This window comes from Meles meles, chromosome 8 (genome assembly GCF_922984935.1).
Source record: "Meles meles chromosome 8, mMelMel3.1 paternal haplotype, whole genome shotgun sequence".
Classification (NCBI taxonomy): domain Eukaryota; kingdom Metazoa; phylum Chordata; class Mammalia; order Carnivora; family Mustelidae; genus Meles; species Meles meles.
This window is the reverse complement of record NC_060073.1, coordinates 4,172,560-4,188,563: the sequence shown is the minus strand read 5'-3', so window position 1 is coordinate 4,188,563 and position 16,004 is coordinate 4,172,560. Positions and strand designations below refer to the sequence as shown.

The 16,004-nt window shown below is 58.0% G+C and overlaps 2 protein-coding genes across 3 annotated transcripts in view; one reads left to right on the top strand and one right to left on the bottom strand.

Annotated features, from left to right (window-relative positions):
- Positions 1-907: 907 nt before the first annotated feature.
- On the bottom strand, positions 908-13,684 carry MRPL21 (mitochondrial ribosomal protein L21). Its single transcript, XM_046014962.1, has 7 exons — positions 13,447-13,684; positions 9,549-9,606; positions 7,547-7,635; positions 5,987-6,150; positions 3,346-3,398; positions 2,185-2,288; positions 908-1,022 (listed from the first exon to the last, which is right to left on the bottom strand). The coding sequence occupies exons 1-7, from the start codon at positions 13,682-13,684 to the stop codon at positions 958-960; spliced, it is 771 nt and encodes a 256-aa protein (XP_045870918.1). The 3' UTR covers positions 908-957.
- The window catches only part of IGHMBP2 (immunoglobulin mu DNA binding protein 2), a 25,436-nt gene continuing 23,070 nt past the window's right edge, over positions 13,639-16,004 (top strand). For both annotated transcript variants that reach the window (XR_006819943.1, XM_046014961.1), the window contains exons 1-2: positions 13,639-13,768; positions 15,794-15,963. Coding sequence is in view for 1 of the 2 variants with exons in the window: in XM_046014961.1 (XP_045870917.1) it covers positions 13,683-13,768; positions 15,794-15,963 (256 nt within the window). In the remaining variant the exon portion in view is untranslated. The remainder of the gene's footprint in view (positions 13,769-15,793; positions 15,964-16,004) is intronic.

The following is a 16,004-nucleotide window of genomic DNA, read 5'->3' as shown; positions in this document are numbered from 1 at the left end:
CTGACCCCCACGGGACTCTCCGAGGACTCCTGCAGAAAAAAAAATCCACTACAGTTCCACAGAAGGTCCTCTGTGTGGCTCGCAAGCCCCGGCTGTCCTCTGGGAGGAAGGCCCTGCCTCTGGGAATGACACAGCTCAGAGGGCCTGGCCGTCAAAGAGCCCCTCGTCCCTACCCGCCCCCCTGTTCCCGCAGCCACTCGGGGTTCAGGATCTGCTGTCCCTCCTTGCCTGATGGACCCCACACAGATCTGGGCCACCCCAAAGCCTCCCAAGACAGGTGGCTTTTTTGGATCCATCCCCGCAACGCCTCCGGCCCCTCGGCTGTCTCTGCCACTGTCCCTCCACCCTGGCTCCCAGAACATGTCACGCAGCAGGGGCTCTCCACCCCCACAGCCCCCCGCTGCCCGTCCTTCTGCGTCCTGGTCGGAGCACCAGCCCCCTGCACTGTGACCCTCCTTCCCTGCTGGACCAAGAGCAAAGGACAATAAGAGCTCTGGGCCCAGACTGGTCGGAATTCAAGCTTCTTAAAAGGGCAGAACACTAGCAACCAGTCCGCGCGGAGACGGGGTTCGCTCAGGCTTTGCGCACCCCACCAGAAGCGGAATCCAGACTGTGTTTCTCTTGGCCTTAGCTCCTGAGTCCCAGCTGTGCCCCCCCCCGCACCACGCCCTTGGGCCCTGCTGCCTTCGGTGGGGTGGAGGGCCGCCAAGAACATGACCTTGTCTCCGGAGCAGGCCTCCGGTCTGCAGCCCTGGGAGGGCCGTGCTTGTCAGTCTTCCCAAATTCCAGCTTCTCCGGCTCGGGGAGCCTGTGGCTTACGGAACGAAGCTCACAGACCCGGTGCTCAGGTTCGAACAACCGGCCAAAGGAATGCAAAGCTTTTTGTATCGAACTCAGAAACACGGTCTCCAGAAGACAGGAGTTTATTTTTACATTCCGTAAACATGGCTTTCGCGGTCAGCACAAACGTGGAGCGATCTCGATGGTGTTTATCCGGAGAACAGTCTGTGGGTTCACGATCACTGGGAGACAGAGAGAGCGGGGTCACAGCTTGGCCGCATCCGGCGTGCTCACGAGCCACGGTGACACCCCGCTGCTGGACCACCTGCTCTTTGCGAGCGAGTGCGCGTCAGCCTGGCACCAGCCCTCCCCCGGTGGCACCCAGACCCCGTGTGGGCCCTGCCAGCCACGTGCCACGAGAGCCTCCTGAGGGACCCCCGTGCTCCGTGAGCCCCCATCAGAAGCAGCACAGGCTGTAAGACCCGGGGCCTCGGAGGCCGGGAGCAGCCCAGCCCTCCTTCCCCCGGAGTGCGGTGAGACCTGCGGGCTGCCTGGGGGCGACAGACGGCGGACGAAAGGCTCCCGTGGACCTGACCTGTGGGAAAGGCCACCCCGCGGCGACAGGGTGTTTTACTAACTCTCCACTACTGCTAGTTCAGGCCAGCAGCTCCCGTGGCGACCAAGGACTGTGAGGGCTGCGGGTTTCCCCAGACAGGCTGCCGCAGCCCACGAGCCCGGCCTTGAGCAGCCCCCACAAGGTGACGTCCAGCAGAAGCTCCTGTGGGGACGGCCCTGCAGACGGTCCTCCCGTCTGAGGCGTCCCCCACGGTGGGCGCGCCGAGCCCACGCCCCCGCCCCCCCCAGGCACCTCTGGCTCTCCCTTCTCTGTCAACCAACAGCCCCCATCTTCCGGCCTCCCTGCTCCCCCGGAGGCTCTGCAGACGGACTCCCTCTCCTCGCCCTCCCATGTTCCGTCACACACACGTGTGGGTACAAGCGTGTGTGGACGGACATATGTGCCCGGAGGCACAAGGTCGGGTGTTGCTCCAAGATTCGTTCCTGTTCTCGGGCGGAGGGGCGGCTCGCCCAGCACACTGCTGGCTGACGTTGTGCTGAGAGGACCCCTGCCAACTGCCACGTCCCGTTTCTCTGTCCAGTCTGTGTGTGGGACGTGACTGCCGTCTCTGGTGTCCGTGTCTCCCCGGGCCCGCTGCGTCAGGCTGTGGCGAGGGCCTGAAGCTCGCGGGGCCCTCTCCCTCTGCCCCTCCCCACCGGACCCAGAGTCCTGGGGCAGAGCTCTCTCCCCCACGTCTGCATCCTAGTGGCCCCAGGCCCCAGCAGCCGCAGGACCATCCGACGGAGCAGGGCGGGCACATGGCACCTGCCACGCTTTCTCGAACTTACCTTTTTTCCTCTTGTAGTTTTTCCTTTTCTTAAATTTCATATTGATTTTTGGCCATGATTCTGTCTTTTCAATGACTGTGGCCTCTACACGAACGAGATCCTTTCTAGAAGGGAGAAAGATAATCAATGATATACCTTCCCGATTATTTTTCGATCTTACTAACGCTTTATGTAAGAATTTCCAAAACAAAGCTTTTACTTTCTTTTTCACGGATTATAAAAGTAACACGTCCTCCCCGCAGATATTTTGAAAACCACCAAGAAGCATGACCAAGCCCAGTGTAGAAGGAAGGGGCGAAGGCTGAGGGGATGGGGGTCAAAGGGTGTGAACTTCTGGTCACGAAATAAATCAGTCATGGGGATGTGACTTGGCTCGGGGAATCCGGTCGATCAGACTGTAATCACTTTGGGAGGGGACAGAGGGTAACTAGGCCGATGGACGTCTGCACATAGTAAGGTACAGAGAACGGACATGATATTGTATATGAGCTGTAATTTAATAATAATAACAAAAAAACAGGGGTGCCTGGGGGCTCAGTGGGTTAAAGCCTCTGCCTTCGGCTCAGGTCATGATCTCAGGGTCCTGGGATCGAGTCCCGCATCAGGCTCTCTGCTCAGCGGGGAGCCTGCTTCTTCCTCTCTTTCTGCCTATTTGTGATCTCTGTCAAATAAATAAAATCTTTAAAAAAAAAAACACAAAAAAACAGCACACGGGCCCTTGGCTCTCTCGGTTGGAAGAGCACACGACTTGATTCTGGGATTGTGAGTTCGAGCCCCACGTGGGGGAGGTAGTATTTACTTAAAAAAAAAAAAAGAACAAAAAAAGAACAGGGTAGGGCGCCTGGGTGGCTCAGTGGGTTAAAGCCTCTGCCTTCGGCTGAGGTCATGATCCAGGGTCCTGGGATCGAGCCCCACATTGGGCTCTCTGCTCTGTGAGGAGCCTGCTTCCTCCTCTCTCTCTGTCTGCCTCTCTGTAGTTGTGATTTCTCTCTGTCAAATAAAATATTAAAAAAAAAAAAAGAACAGGGTAGTCTGTCAACAAATCTTACACGCCCCCACAGCAATAAATCAGCAGCACTAGTTGGGCCCGGGCGTCCTCTGTCTGGCTTCCCGCAGCCCACGCGAGCCCCAGACAAAGCCCCCCACGAGTGCGCCCGTTACCCGAGGAGCGGCTTGCCGAGTAACGTGAAGTTGTCAGCTCCGACCAGCAGGACCTGCGAACGAAGCGGGCGTGTCACCAAGTGCCAGGAAAGTCAGTGGCGCAAACCCCGGAGCAGGAAGAAGGTACCCGCCACCTCGTCGTTCCCCGGGATTCGAACTGGTGGGGAGGCAGGCCGGCCCCGGGCCCCGTGCCGGGTCTACCTTCCTGTGCCGGCCCGATAGCACGATGGCAGAGCCGGGACCGCTGTCCCTGAGCACCTGACATGCTGATCGCCCGCCCAGAGGACCGTGTCAACCGTCCCGTGCAAACAACGATGGCTTTTTTTTTAACCTTTTATTGGAAGTTACAATGTGTGCGGGAAAGCCACACTGTGGCGCTTTCTGTGGCAGTTCATGACTGCTGACCCCGCCGAGACTGAGGCTCAGGTGTGTTCTTTTAAAGACTGGGAAAGTCCATGTGGACGTTCCAGAAACCGTCCTCAGCACGGCCAGGCGTGGCCAAGTGTGGCCTCAGGTGAAGACATCTTTGCGTTGCGAGGGCAGCGGTGTTTTTAGCAGATGTTGGAAGGCCCCCTTAAATTTTACTCATAAGAAAATACCCCATCAGGGCGCCCGGGGGGCTCAGTGGGTTCCCTTGCTCTCAAGTAAATAAAATATTCAACAACAAAAAAGAAAGAAAAAAAAAGAAAAAAGAAAAATACCAAATCGTATAAAACCCAAACACGGACAGACGAAGCAGACTTTACAGCGACATCAGCGGACTCTGACGACAAATAACCGAGACACCGTCTCACAGTGACTTTCGGGCTGACGCGTTCTCTGCTACTCAACCTCCTAAGTGAGGAAAAGCAATCGGGATCACGTGGTCCTTTCGAGAATGCTTTTGTTCATGTGACAGTGTTCAAAACAGTATCTTTTTCGGGGGCGTCTGTCGGCTCGATTGGTGGAATGTGTGACTCCGGATCTTGGGGCCGTGAGTTCAAGCCCCACATGGGGTGTACGGATTAGTAAAAAAAGCAAACTTAAAAAAATAAAAAAAAAAAAGACGTCTTTTTAGAAATCTTCTCAGATACACTCCTCGAGTCTCCTACTTATTTTATTTTTAAAGATTTTATTTATTTGACAGAAAGAGACACAGCGAGAGAGGAACATGAACAGGGGTTGTGGGAGAGGGAGAAGCAGGCTTCCTGCTGAGCAGCGAGCCCGATGCGGGGCTGGATCCCAGAACTGGGACCATGACCTGAGCTGAAGGCAGCCGCTTAACAACTGAGCCTCCCAGAACCCCCCCCTCCTACTTTAGACGTCAAACGAGCCCATGCTGAGGAGCTCACGACAGAGCCCCGTGGCATTCGGGAGAAGGGAGCTCTGGTGGTTCTTGCAGTCATACGGTCAGCCAGTGCGGCTCGGAGCTCAGGCCGCAGGCTGGGAGGACACCGTCTTAGAAACAGAGTTTAGGGGCGCCTGGGTGGCTCAGCCGGTTAAGCTGCTGCCTTCGGCTCAGGTCATGGTCTCAGGAACCTGGGATCGAGCCCCGTATCGGGCTCCCTGCTCAGCGGGAAGCCTGCTTCTCTCTCTCTCTGCCTGCCGCTCTGCCTGCTTGTGCGCGCTCTGACAAGTAAATAAAATCTTTAAACAAAACAAAACAGCGTTTAATGCTCCCCTTGGTGTACAAACACAGAAAGTCTGCAGTCACAAAGGAATAAAGGTATAGAAAGCTAGTGCAGAACACTTGGGTAAATATATATTTTAAGATTTGTTTATTTGAGAGAGACAGAGTGAGCTCGAGCGAGTGCATGGACGGAGGACTCCCAAGCAGACCCTGTGCCAAGTGGGGAGCCCAAGGCGGGGCTTGATCCCGCGACCCTGAGACCATGAAATGAGCCAAAACCAAGAATTGGACACTCAGCTGACTGCGTGTCCCAGGCACCCCTGAGAACTTAGACTTTATACGCTTTTATAAACAGAGTAAGAGGAAAACAAAGGCCGCCCGAGACAGCAGGAAGCATCTTTTTTTTTTTTTTTAAGATTTATTTATTTGACAGAGAGAAATCACAAGAGAGGCAGGCAGAGAGAGAGGAAGGGAAGCAGGCTCCCCGCTGAGCAGAGAGCCCGATGCGGGACTCGATCCCAGGACCCCGAGATCATGACCTGAGCTGAAGGCAGCGGCTTAACCCACGGAGCCACCCAGGCGCCCAGCAGGAAGCATCTTAAGTGGTGGGCGGAAACGCTAGACACGCAGGCCAAGGGCGTGGAAAGGCCGGTAGGGCCCATCAGTGCCAGCCAGACGCCTCGGGAGCAGCCGCCGTCAATCCGACGCCAGCGCAGCGCTCCCGAGACACTCTCCACGGCCAGGCGGTTGAAAACCCTCTGCCCGTACCTGGGATGTTCGTCCTTTTCTCCAGGAGAACGTTCCCGAGACGTGAGACCTCAGCACACGTATTTGCCTCCACGAAGTCTCCCGGGTGGGGGCCGGCGGCCCGCACCTCCCCGCGCTCCGCTGCCCACACCCGGGGGGACACCTGCGCTCTTGCCCTTGGCTCTGCTCGCCTTCGCCCGCCGACCCGAGAAAGCCTCCCGGGGATGAACCCGGGGGCAGGAGGGTACATTTGGTAACTGCGCCCCGAGACACGGACAGTCTCACCTTCTCCAGGCGTATCCTTTCCCCACACGCGATGTCTAACTTGTTGTTGATTAAAATCAGGTCCTCAGGGGTCACTTTCCACTGCTGGCTGGCGAAGTGGACCACGGCGAAGAGCCGGCCGAACTGGCCTGCGGCGATCAGCTCGTTCACCTTCCCCACGACCTCTGTGGGGGAGAAAGCCAGGTTGGTGGCGGGCCGGTCGGCCACTCACACCGGGCATGGCAGCCACGCGGCCCCATGCAGCCCAGGCCCGCAGCGATGGTCATATGAGGCCCCGTGCCCCCTGCTCCCCCTCAGCGGGACGGCAAGCTCCAGGGGCAGCGGGGTGGGTGTGACAGCTGTCACCGTGCCTCTGCCCACGGCTGGGGCTCAACCTGCCCTTCGCAGGAGCACGGGCTCCTCAGCACGGGGGGCACCTAAGGACCCGTGTCCCCCAGACCTCACGGAATGCCCCACGGCCGCCTGTGTTCTCTGGCCTGAGCACTCAGTATGCCTGGCTCCGTCTCTCTGACCGGGCGGGGAGAGGGGAGACCGTCACCCTGCGGGATTCCCGGTCTTTATTAAGAAAAAGCCAGAGATTGGCCAAGTGAAGGAGAGGCCTTTCTGCAAACCAGAAGAAGCTAGAATGAACCCCCCGGTGCGAGATTCTACCTTCAAGCTGCTGCCTGCACAGCTCTGGGCTCCCACGGCCTCACCTCAGCTCATAACCCGCTCTCTCCCGCCCCGGTCACCGTCTTACCCCGGTAAGCGTCTATGAGCCCTGACCCACCCCACCGGGCCTGGGGCTGGGCGCTTGGAGAGGAACACACACTTCTCGTCCCCGAAGCAGAGTCAGGCCAGAGCCGCGGCTAGAGAAGGGGCAGAACACCGTGGATCTCGCGCCGCATCTCAAATGGTACTTTAAACCTGGGAGATGGGGGGCGCCTGGGGGGCTCAGTCGTTAAGCAGCTGCCTTCGGCTCTGGTCATGATCCTGGGGTCCTGGGATCGAGCCCCACATCGGGCTCCCTGCTCAGTGGAAAGTCTGCTTCTCCCTCTCGCACTCCCCCTGCTTGTGTCCCCTCTCTCGCTGTCTTTCTCTAACAAATAAATAAGTAAAATCTTTCAAAAACAAAACTGGACGATGCCCCACGCGGACCTGCACCTCCAGCCTTGTGAGGAAAACGGGACCCTGCACTCGCTCACGGCAGTGGTGGCCGGCCACCCCGTCCCTCCTCGTGTCCCAGCACCCTGACCCTTTCTCCAGCCCCCGGGGCAGCACCCGCACCCACTGCTCTCCTGACTGTGGAGAAATCTTTCCTTGCCCGCATCCTGCCAACAGCAGGGAGACGGAGAGGGACCAAGGGCCGCTCCCTCGTGCACGCTGCCCACCTGAACCTCGGTGGGCGCTCCGGAGTATCTGCGAAGGGAATGAGGGTTTCAATTTTCATGTCCAGTGGCAAAAATGAGCCTAAGCGCTCACACCACGCTGGGTCTCAGGACACGTGAAGACATGAGATCCGGTTCTGTGGCCGGGGACAGGCCCTCCTCCCCGCCCCTCCCTCCAGCTTCGGCCTGTTACCTGCATGGCGTCTGGTCTCCTCCGCGGGGTCCGGCAGGACAACTTCTGGCCAAGGTGGTGAACTCAGCGACGTTTTAGGAACGTAGCGTCTGTAAAACACAGGAGACACATGTGGGGCCCGTCCGTGGGAGAAGACGGTTCAGAATCTGTCAGAAATGGCTGTGCTCGGGCCGGAGGGCCGTCACTGCCCTGCCGACATGGGACTCTTTGGTACAGACCTGCCCCCTGGTGGCACAGGGGACTGCTCCCACATGGCCCCGTGTTTCAAGAAACACCCACCTATCCCTCAGTAATCAAAACGGGAATCCCAGCCATTTCATTCCAGAAGAGTCCCTCCTGGGAATAACTATCCCCTGGGCCATCCAACACCCCCGCCCCCCCGCCAGGCAATGAGTTCTCTGCCTCCCAGCTGGGCTGCTGTGCGTCACCCCGACATTCCAGGGCTCCCACAACAGGAACACTTCCCCTGCTCTGCCCCAAGCCGGTCCGCCCTGACCCCTGACTCCTACCAGGAAGGTGCGCACTCGGCCTTCATACCCAGACGGGAGCCCCGGGACTGAACCCCGCCTCGGCCACCAGGTGAACATGACCTTGGCAAGCACCTCATGACTCCGCGCTCCAGTTTCTTTCACGGAGCAAATGGGCATAAAAGCACCTGCCCCCAGGGCCGCGCGGGTCAGGGGCATGCTGCACCCGAAGGACTGGGTGGTATGGGGACGTGCCCTTGCTCAGGGGCCACGGCACTGCCGTCAGTCGTCTGTCTGTCCTGTGCTGGAGCAGCGGGGTCGGCTGTGCATGGAGGGCAGCCCACGGGCAAAAGGAGGAGGCAAGGTCTGTCTCACTTCCTGCCCTCATTTGGCCTTGAATTTCTGAAGACTACAAAGAGGGGCGAGCTCGAGAGAACCCACATCAAATTCAGTTACTCAGAACCAGTTTAAAGCTTTTGCTGCTGTTTGCCACCAGAGGGAGAGGTCAGTCTTTCTGCAGCAGAGCTCCTGCAGGGCACAAAGGCAGCTCGCCGGAGAGGAGCCGCTTCCGCAACCGGCCCCAGGCCCCTGTGCCGCTGCGGGCAGCCGGCAGCTGCTCACCACACCGGAGCTCTGGGCGCCGTGGCATCAACCGGCCAGGGAAATGAAACAGCTCGTCCACTGTGCTTAGCTCAGAGCGCCTGGAAACATGCTCCTGAGCTGCTGCCCGGGGACCTCTGATGGACAAGGAGGAACGGGGTCTGACAGAGGAGTCCCGGCCTCCTTGTAGGGCCTGGCCATCCCCTGCTACAGATGGCGAAAGAATGGATGCTGGAAACCCGGAACTCCATGGCAAAGAGAAAGAAAGGGCAAAGTAACGAACATCCCCCCTTAGGATCTCTTTCTATAACATGATTCTGTTTTTTGAGAAACGTAAGAGCCTCCTGAATCTCCCCACTTCTGAGCCTGTAATGCAGGACCAGCCAACACTCTTGACAAGTCACTGCCAGGCGCTGTCCCAAGCTCTTCAAATGCAGAAATCTACGGCAGGTGCACAGAGCCCTACGGAGAGAGATGCTAACAACATCTCCGTCTGGCAGGAGAGGAAAGGAAGCTCAAGGACCCTAGCCTGCAAGGGGCGGGGCCGGGAGAGGGCCCGGGAGCTTCCTAATTCTTCACTGCTGTCCTCCACTGCTCCTGGATGTTCCTGCTAGTGGGTGTGATTTTTCTTCCAAATGATATTTAAGTTCTCCCTAAACATTCTGATCCAACCTTCCTGGGATTCCATCTTCTCAGAAGTCTCTAATTAGGAGCCACGACCTTTCCTTAACAAAATCAGCTGCATAAGGCCAGCAGCACGTCTGTCTGGACACTTGATGTCCTGTCTACGTTTACGTCAAGGGTTTTTAAAAAAACACTATCAAAAAGTCAAGAGAAAATTTAGACGTTCTCGAAAACCCACGCATCTGCTGTTTTGACTTTAGAAAGACAGTCCTACAAAGGACATGTCACCCACACCCACATCTCGGTATTACCTTTCTGGAACTGCGGTGCTCTGCGAACCGAACCTTCGGGAAGCGGACCCCAGGGAAGCTGAGGGAACAAGAACAGCGATCGTCACTGGTAAGACATGCCACCGCTCTTCAGAAAGCAGAAGACACAAGTACTGCTTCTGTGGGTGCCCGTGTCAGTGCGTCGGGAAGACCAGGGTCAGGAACGCTGGAACGGCAGCGCTCACGGTTACTGCTTGTGTGTGCCGAGATGTGTCCATCACGCCATCGGAAAGCGCCTAAAACCAGAACCGCTCACCCACGGATCTGTTCCTTGACCGCCACATGCCTGTGGGTTCAGACCCAGCTCTGTCCCCTACAAGACAGCCTGCAGAGCCCACCTCCTGAACGGAGCTGGTTTCTGTGGCCAATGGCATGTGGCAGAAGGAAGGGCACGGCACTTTTTCCTTCTTTTTTAAAGATTTTATTTATTTATTTGACAGAGAGATAGAGAGAGGGCACAAATAGGCAGAGCGGCAGGCAAGGGGACAGGGAGAGGAGGAAGCAGGCTCTCCATAGACCAGGGAGCCCGATGCGGGGCTCGACCCCAGGACCCTGAGATCACGACCTGAGCTGAAGGCAGAGGCTTAACCGACTGAGCCACCCAGGCGCCCCAAGGGCATGGCATTTCTGAGATTAAATTCTAAGACTGGAACGGAGGCCTCCTGCCCATGGCCAAGGTGTGAGCTTGGAAACAAAAAGTCCAGCCCCAGCTGACGAGAGTTCTAGAAGCATCCAGCTAAGCGGCCCCCGAACTCCTGACCACTGGAAATGGTGCACAGGACAAACGCTGGTCATCTCAAGCTGCTGAGTTTTGGGGTAACTCTTGTTCTGCAGCGACAGACGACGAGTATGCCAAGGGACAAAGGCGATCACGGTCTACCCAGCGAAGAGCCCAGAAATGAAACGCAGAGCTCAGAAGTGAGAGCTTCGAGGACGGCAACTCAGGAACTGTCGAGGGTTACTTATTCATTCATCTGAAGACGTCCTGTTCCTGAGTCTCCTTCGTGGGGGCTCCTGGCTGGCTCGGTTGGTAGAGCACGTGGCCCTTGATCTCAGGGTTGTTTGAGCCCCATGTTGGGCATGGAGCCAACTTAAATTAAAAAAAAAAAAAGTTTCATCTGTATCTGAGTTTTTGTTATGAATGGATGTTGACTTTTGTCAACTATTTCTTGCATTGACTGATGCTTTTTTTTTTTTATTGAGCTGTGATTTACATTTCCTGAAAGTCACCTTTCTATAGTTCCCGGTTAGCAAATGTTCCCAATTATCGGTGTCTCGGGCTGGTTTCTCCTCTACTACCTCGTCATGCCTGGGGTTTAGACCTTCGGCCTTGTCTCTTCTTTTTCTGTGACCATTCCTGTGCTGACTGCACCCAGAGGAATGACTTTAAATATCCCGTCTGCGCTGGCGACTCCCGGGTTTACACCCGCAGCCTGGATTTGACGGTCCACTTGTGTACTTGCTCTCACCACTCCCAAGTCGAGCAGGCATCTCAAAATCTCCGAAGGCTCCAGAGCCCCCCCCCCCATGCCTGCCTCTTCACCCCACCTCACACCACGGCATCTTCATCCTTCCAGTGTGCAGGCCAGAAATCTCAGTCACTCTTGACCCTTTTCTCTCTCACACCCTCAGAGCTATCAGCAGATCCTCCTGGCTCTGTCTTCAAGAGATCCGGGCTCTGCCCACCTACATCCTCCAAGCCACCACCACCTCTCGCCCAAACGGTTACTAATGTCCTCGTCTCCCCATTACCTCCTTTCTCTGCAGCCGCTAGAGCGATCCTGTGAAAACTCAGGTCAGATCCTGTCACTATTTTGCTGAAACTCTCCAAGAACTTTCTATTTAATTCAGAGAAAAAGCCAAAGCCCTTCCAGTGGCCTACAGGGCATGGGCAGCATGATGCGCCCCGCCCCGGGCCCGTCTCTCCTGCCCTACCTCTTGTTCCTTCTGCGCCTGCCACTCCAGCTTCCTGGCCATTCCCATACCGTGCCAGGCACGCGCCTGCCTTGAAGCCTGGGTGCCTTGACTGCTGCTCCTCTGGCCTCCCTCCCCCATCTTCTCTTTGTGTCCACTCAAACACCGTCTCAGTAGAGAGGCCTTCCCTGACTGTCCCATTTAAAATTGACCGCCTCTCTCTCACTTCATGCTTTATTTTTCCGTATAAGACTTAACGGCTTCTACACACCATGTAACTTATTTTTAAATACTGCCTGTCTGGGGCACCTGGGGGGCTCTGCCTTCACCTCAGGTCATGATCTCAGGGTCCTGGGATCGAGCCCCACATCAGGCTCTCTGCTCAGTGGGAGGCCTGCTTCCCCCTCTCCCTCTGCCTGCCTCTCTGCCTGCTTGTGATCTCTGTCTGTCCAATAAAGAAATAAATAATCTTAAAAAAAAAAGTAGATACCTTATAAAAAAATAAACAAAAAAATAAACACAGCCTGTCTTGCCCACCAAAACACCCCTCCCCCACCAAAATGCCAGTTCCATTAAAGCAGAGCTTATTTATGTTTATTACTCCTGTATTCCACCCCTCCCCCACCCCAGCTTGACCCATAGAAGGTGCTCAATAAATGGTGGGAGAACGAGGGAAGCCCACCCTGCTGACTCAGCACATGAAGCCCGGGCGGAATATGCTCCGACCGGGGACTCAGTGCCTCTCCTGGCGGCCGCCCCACTGCGGAAGGCTCAGCTGCCAAGTTTCTGCACCTGATATGCTTGCCTGTAACTCTGAGCTACGGCCCTGCCTCAGCCCTGGACCCCAGAAGGAACAAATGTGCCCTCCCTCTCCCGTGGGGGTCATCCTTTAGCTCTCTAAGGACTGTGGTGTCTTCCATCCTGTTTCCCTCCCTCACTCTTCAAGGTCCCATCTGCCTATCACTTCGGTCACCTTCTCTGTACTCCACGCTATTTGTGTTTCCGAAAGTGGGGGTCTGGAAGCCAGCACAGCATTCCAGACGTCGTGGTACGTCGGAAGGCTGCAGCAACTTCCACTGCTTTTGTGAAAACATCCCTCCCTCCCTAAACCCAAGTTTCACCGATGGAAAACGTCAAGCGCACAAAAGTAAAGAGAACAGAACCGTCGGCCTCGAGCCCTCCAGCGGCCGACTCAACAGGTATCATCAACTCACGGCCGATATTTTTGATTCACACTGTCTCTGGCCCAACTTTGCAATTATTTTCAAGTAAATCAGAGGTATATTGCTAAATCAGCAAAGACGCCAGCATACGTCTATCAAAAGTAAATATCCGCACTAGAAAATACACACAAGGGAGGCGCCGTTATCACATCTAAAAAAGAGGACAAGTCTTTAACATCAAACATACATTTGGGCCGAATTTTAAAACACAATTAAACACTTCTACACACAAATACACGCGCCAATCCTTTCAAGCAAAAAGACCGTTTTGGACGAACCCAGCTTTTCTGAACTTCATAAAAACGAGGCGGCTGCTTCTGACGAATGGGTTAAGATTTGGCAAGGGCGTTCAGCACCGGCCTGCAGAGGCCGACGGAGGGTCCACAGAGCGGCTGGAGGCCGGGGCCACGGTCCAGCACAGCTCGCAGCCCGACAGACCCGTCTGAATCACGAACCCTCTCGTCCCACCGCCCAGCCGTGTGGCCCTGGGCAGGTCGCCTCCGCTGTCCGAACCGAGCCTCAGTCTGCCCCCCCGGCAACACAGGCACCGAAGCGAGCTGAAGGGCTGACGTCAGCGGCGAAGCCGCCAACGAAAGGAAGCAGCATCCGAACCCGGGTTTCCCCAGCGGCAAAGCGAGTACTGTACTCGCGCACCAGAAAAAGGGGTCAACACCGAAGGCATCGCGGCGGGCACGAACCCGCACGCCCCGTTCCCTCTTCTCACCCCGCCACCAGGGTCTCACCTGCCCCGGGCCCTGACGCTCTCAGGACGCCGCGGCTGCACGCGGACACCAGCCGCCCGAAGGCGACCGTCCGGGCCCGCGTTGCTACGGCCGCCGCCATCTTCCCGCAGCTTCGGCCGGAAGCGGAAACGGCTTCGGCTCGAACCTTGTGCGTCGACGCACGGGTCCGGCCCGGGAACTCCGCCCCGCGCGGCAGCCGGACCTCGGTTCCCCCGAGCCCCGGCCGGGCGGCGGCCATGGCCTCGGCGGCTGTGGAGAGCTTCGTGACCAAGCAGTTGGACCTGCTGGAGCTCGAGAGAGACGCGGAGGTCGAGGAGCGCAGGTGCGGGGCCGTCGGCAGTTCCCCAGCGCGGCCGGCCTCGGGCAGAGACTTTCCCGCCCGCCCTGAGCCCGGCCCGCAGCGCTGGGGGTTTCGGCCGCCGCTGGAGCTGGGACGGTCGCCTCCCGGGCGGCCCGTCCCGTTTCGGGGCTCTTGAGAAGCCTTTCCTTTTCGGCCTGGAGCCCCCACTCCCGACCTTTCCGCCCTGGGTCTTAACTCTGTCCTGAGCGCGTCCTCAGCCCCTTTCCCTCCTCCGGTGCGGGCGGGTGGGAGGACGCGAGGACGCGGCCTGGGCCGGGGCGGGGCGGGGGCGGGCTTGGGCCCGGCCGGGGGACCTGGGCAGAGGGGTTGGGCCTGGCAAGGGTCCCTGGCAGGGGTGGACAGCGGATCTGGGCCGGGGGTGGGCGCGGGTCCTTGTGAACGGTGCTTCCGGCCCGGGGTGCCCCCGCCGCGCGCCACGCGGACCGGGCAGAGCACTGGGGCAAGACCAGACCCGGGGGGTGAGGCTGAGGCTGGCTTCGGGGACAGATGGTGCGAGGCTCCCAGAAAAATGGGTGCGGTGGGTGGAGGGGGAGGCTTCCTGGAGGAGGTGCGGGGACACGGCTCGGGAGAGAGCTCTGCTTGCTTCTGAACGTGAGCGTTCACTTGGCCGAAGTCGTGGCCGCGGGCACTGACCGAGCCCTGCGCGTGCTCCTGTCACTCGGTGTTCTGTTATTTTGTCCCCTAAGAGGTGTGGCCGCGGGTGCTTCGGTGACTTGGCCAGGGTGGCGGGTGGAGTCGGGGTTGGAGCTGAGGCCGTCTGATTCTGGGCCTGGCAGTGAGTCGCTGCACTGCAGACGTGCAGGGGTTCGTGCGCGAGGCTTCGTCCGAGGGTTCAGAGCTTTCGTGGTGGTGACGACCTGCGGAGAACCGCAGCTCCACGTGTGGCCGTGGGACCTCGCAGGGCACATCCCCGAGCCGCAGCCAGGTCGCCTGCAAAATGGGACTGTTCCCGCCCCGCAGGTGTGGGGTGAGCGCAGGACGGGCTGCGGTCAGGCACTCCGCTCAGTACCCAGAGCCGTGAGCGCCCCAGGAGAGGTCGGCAGCGCTCAGATTGAGCAGGGCCTCGTGGGCTGTGCCCGGAGGATGGGTCTCTGTGGGGCTAAGTGCCGGGGGGTGGGGGGGGCGTTAACCTTAGAAATAAAACAGCCATTTGTTTTACCAGCAAGATGGGCTTATCCGTCATAGCAGAGAATTGCAGTTCCGGCCGAACGAGCTGGGGCACACGCTCCGGGCTAGCGTAGCAGGTGAAGGAGAGGACCTTCATTTCATGGAGAAGGAGGGCGTGGGAGGGCTGGTTCTGAACGGAAGCCCGTTCCGGAAAGGCAGGAGTTCACGTTGGTGACTGTCGCTCACTGGCTGAGTTGCAGGGGTGGCGGGTTTCTTGTAGGGCGTGCCGAGTGCATCTCTCCCTGTCGCGTGACGGAGGGTTCTGCCCGGTCAGGGTCTGTAACTGACGGGACGGTGCTGCTCCTCCTCCTGGTCTCCCCCTCCACTTTGGTGAGGTTTCCCTCTATTAACTTCCAAAGGGGAGCAGATAGATTTGTATTTTAGGTGGATCGCGTGGGCGCTGCTGCTTGTGACTGGTCGGGGCAAGCCCCCGAGGTCAGCCAGTTAGGAGGCAGGAGGCTCTGTCTGGTCCAGACGATGAGGGGTGTGGCTTGAAGCAGGGGTCTGGTAGTGAGGATGAGAGGCAGAGTGGCTTCGTGCGGGTACAGATGGCAGGTGGTGGGGTGGGGGGGCACCGATGGGCTTAGTGACACGGGGGAACCGGGGTGCAGAGTGCGAGTAGAGCAGGTGAAGAGACCAGCTGGACCAGCAGGACAGGATGGGGAGGGGCAGGACACCAGAAGCTCGTTGGGGTTTTATTTAGAGCCTGGGCACAGATCTTTGTCTGTTTTCCTCTCCCTTTTACATTCATCCCGGGTGGGTGGAAGTAAAAGCTGGTGCGGTGTAAATATTGAACCCTCAGCGTTGGGTGTCTTCCAGGTCCTGGCAGGAAAACATCTCCCCGAAAGAACTCCAGAGCCGAGGCGTGTGTTTGCTGAAGCTGCAGGTGTCCAGCCAGCGGACGGGGCTGTACGGGCGGCTGCTGGTCACCTTGGAGCCCAGGAGATGTGTGGCGGCCGCGGCGCTTCCCAGCAACAGCTTTACGTCAGGTCTGTGTGTTTGCGGCGGAGGCGCGTGCGGCACCCGCTGG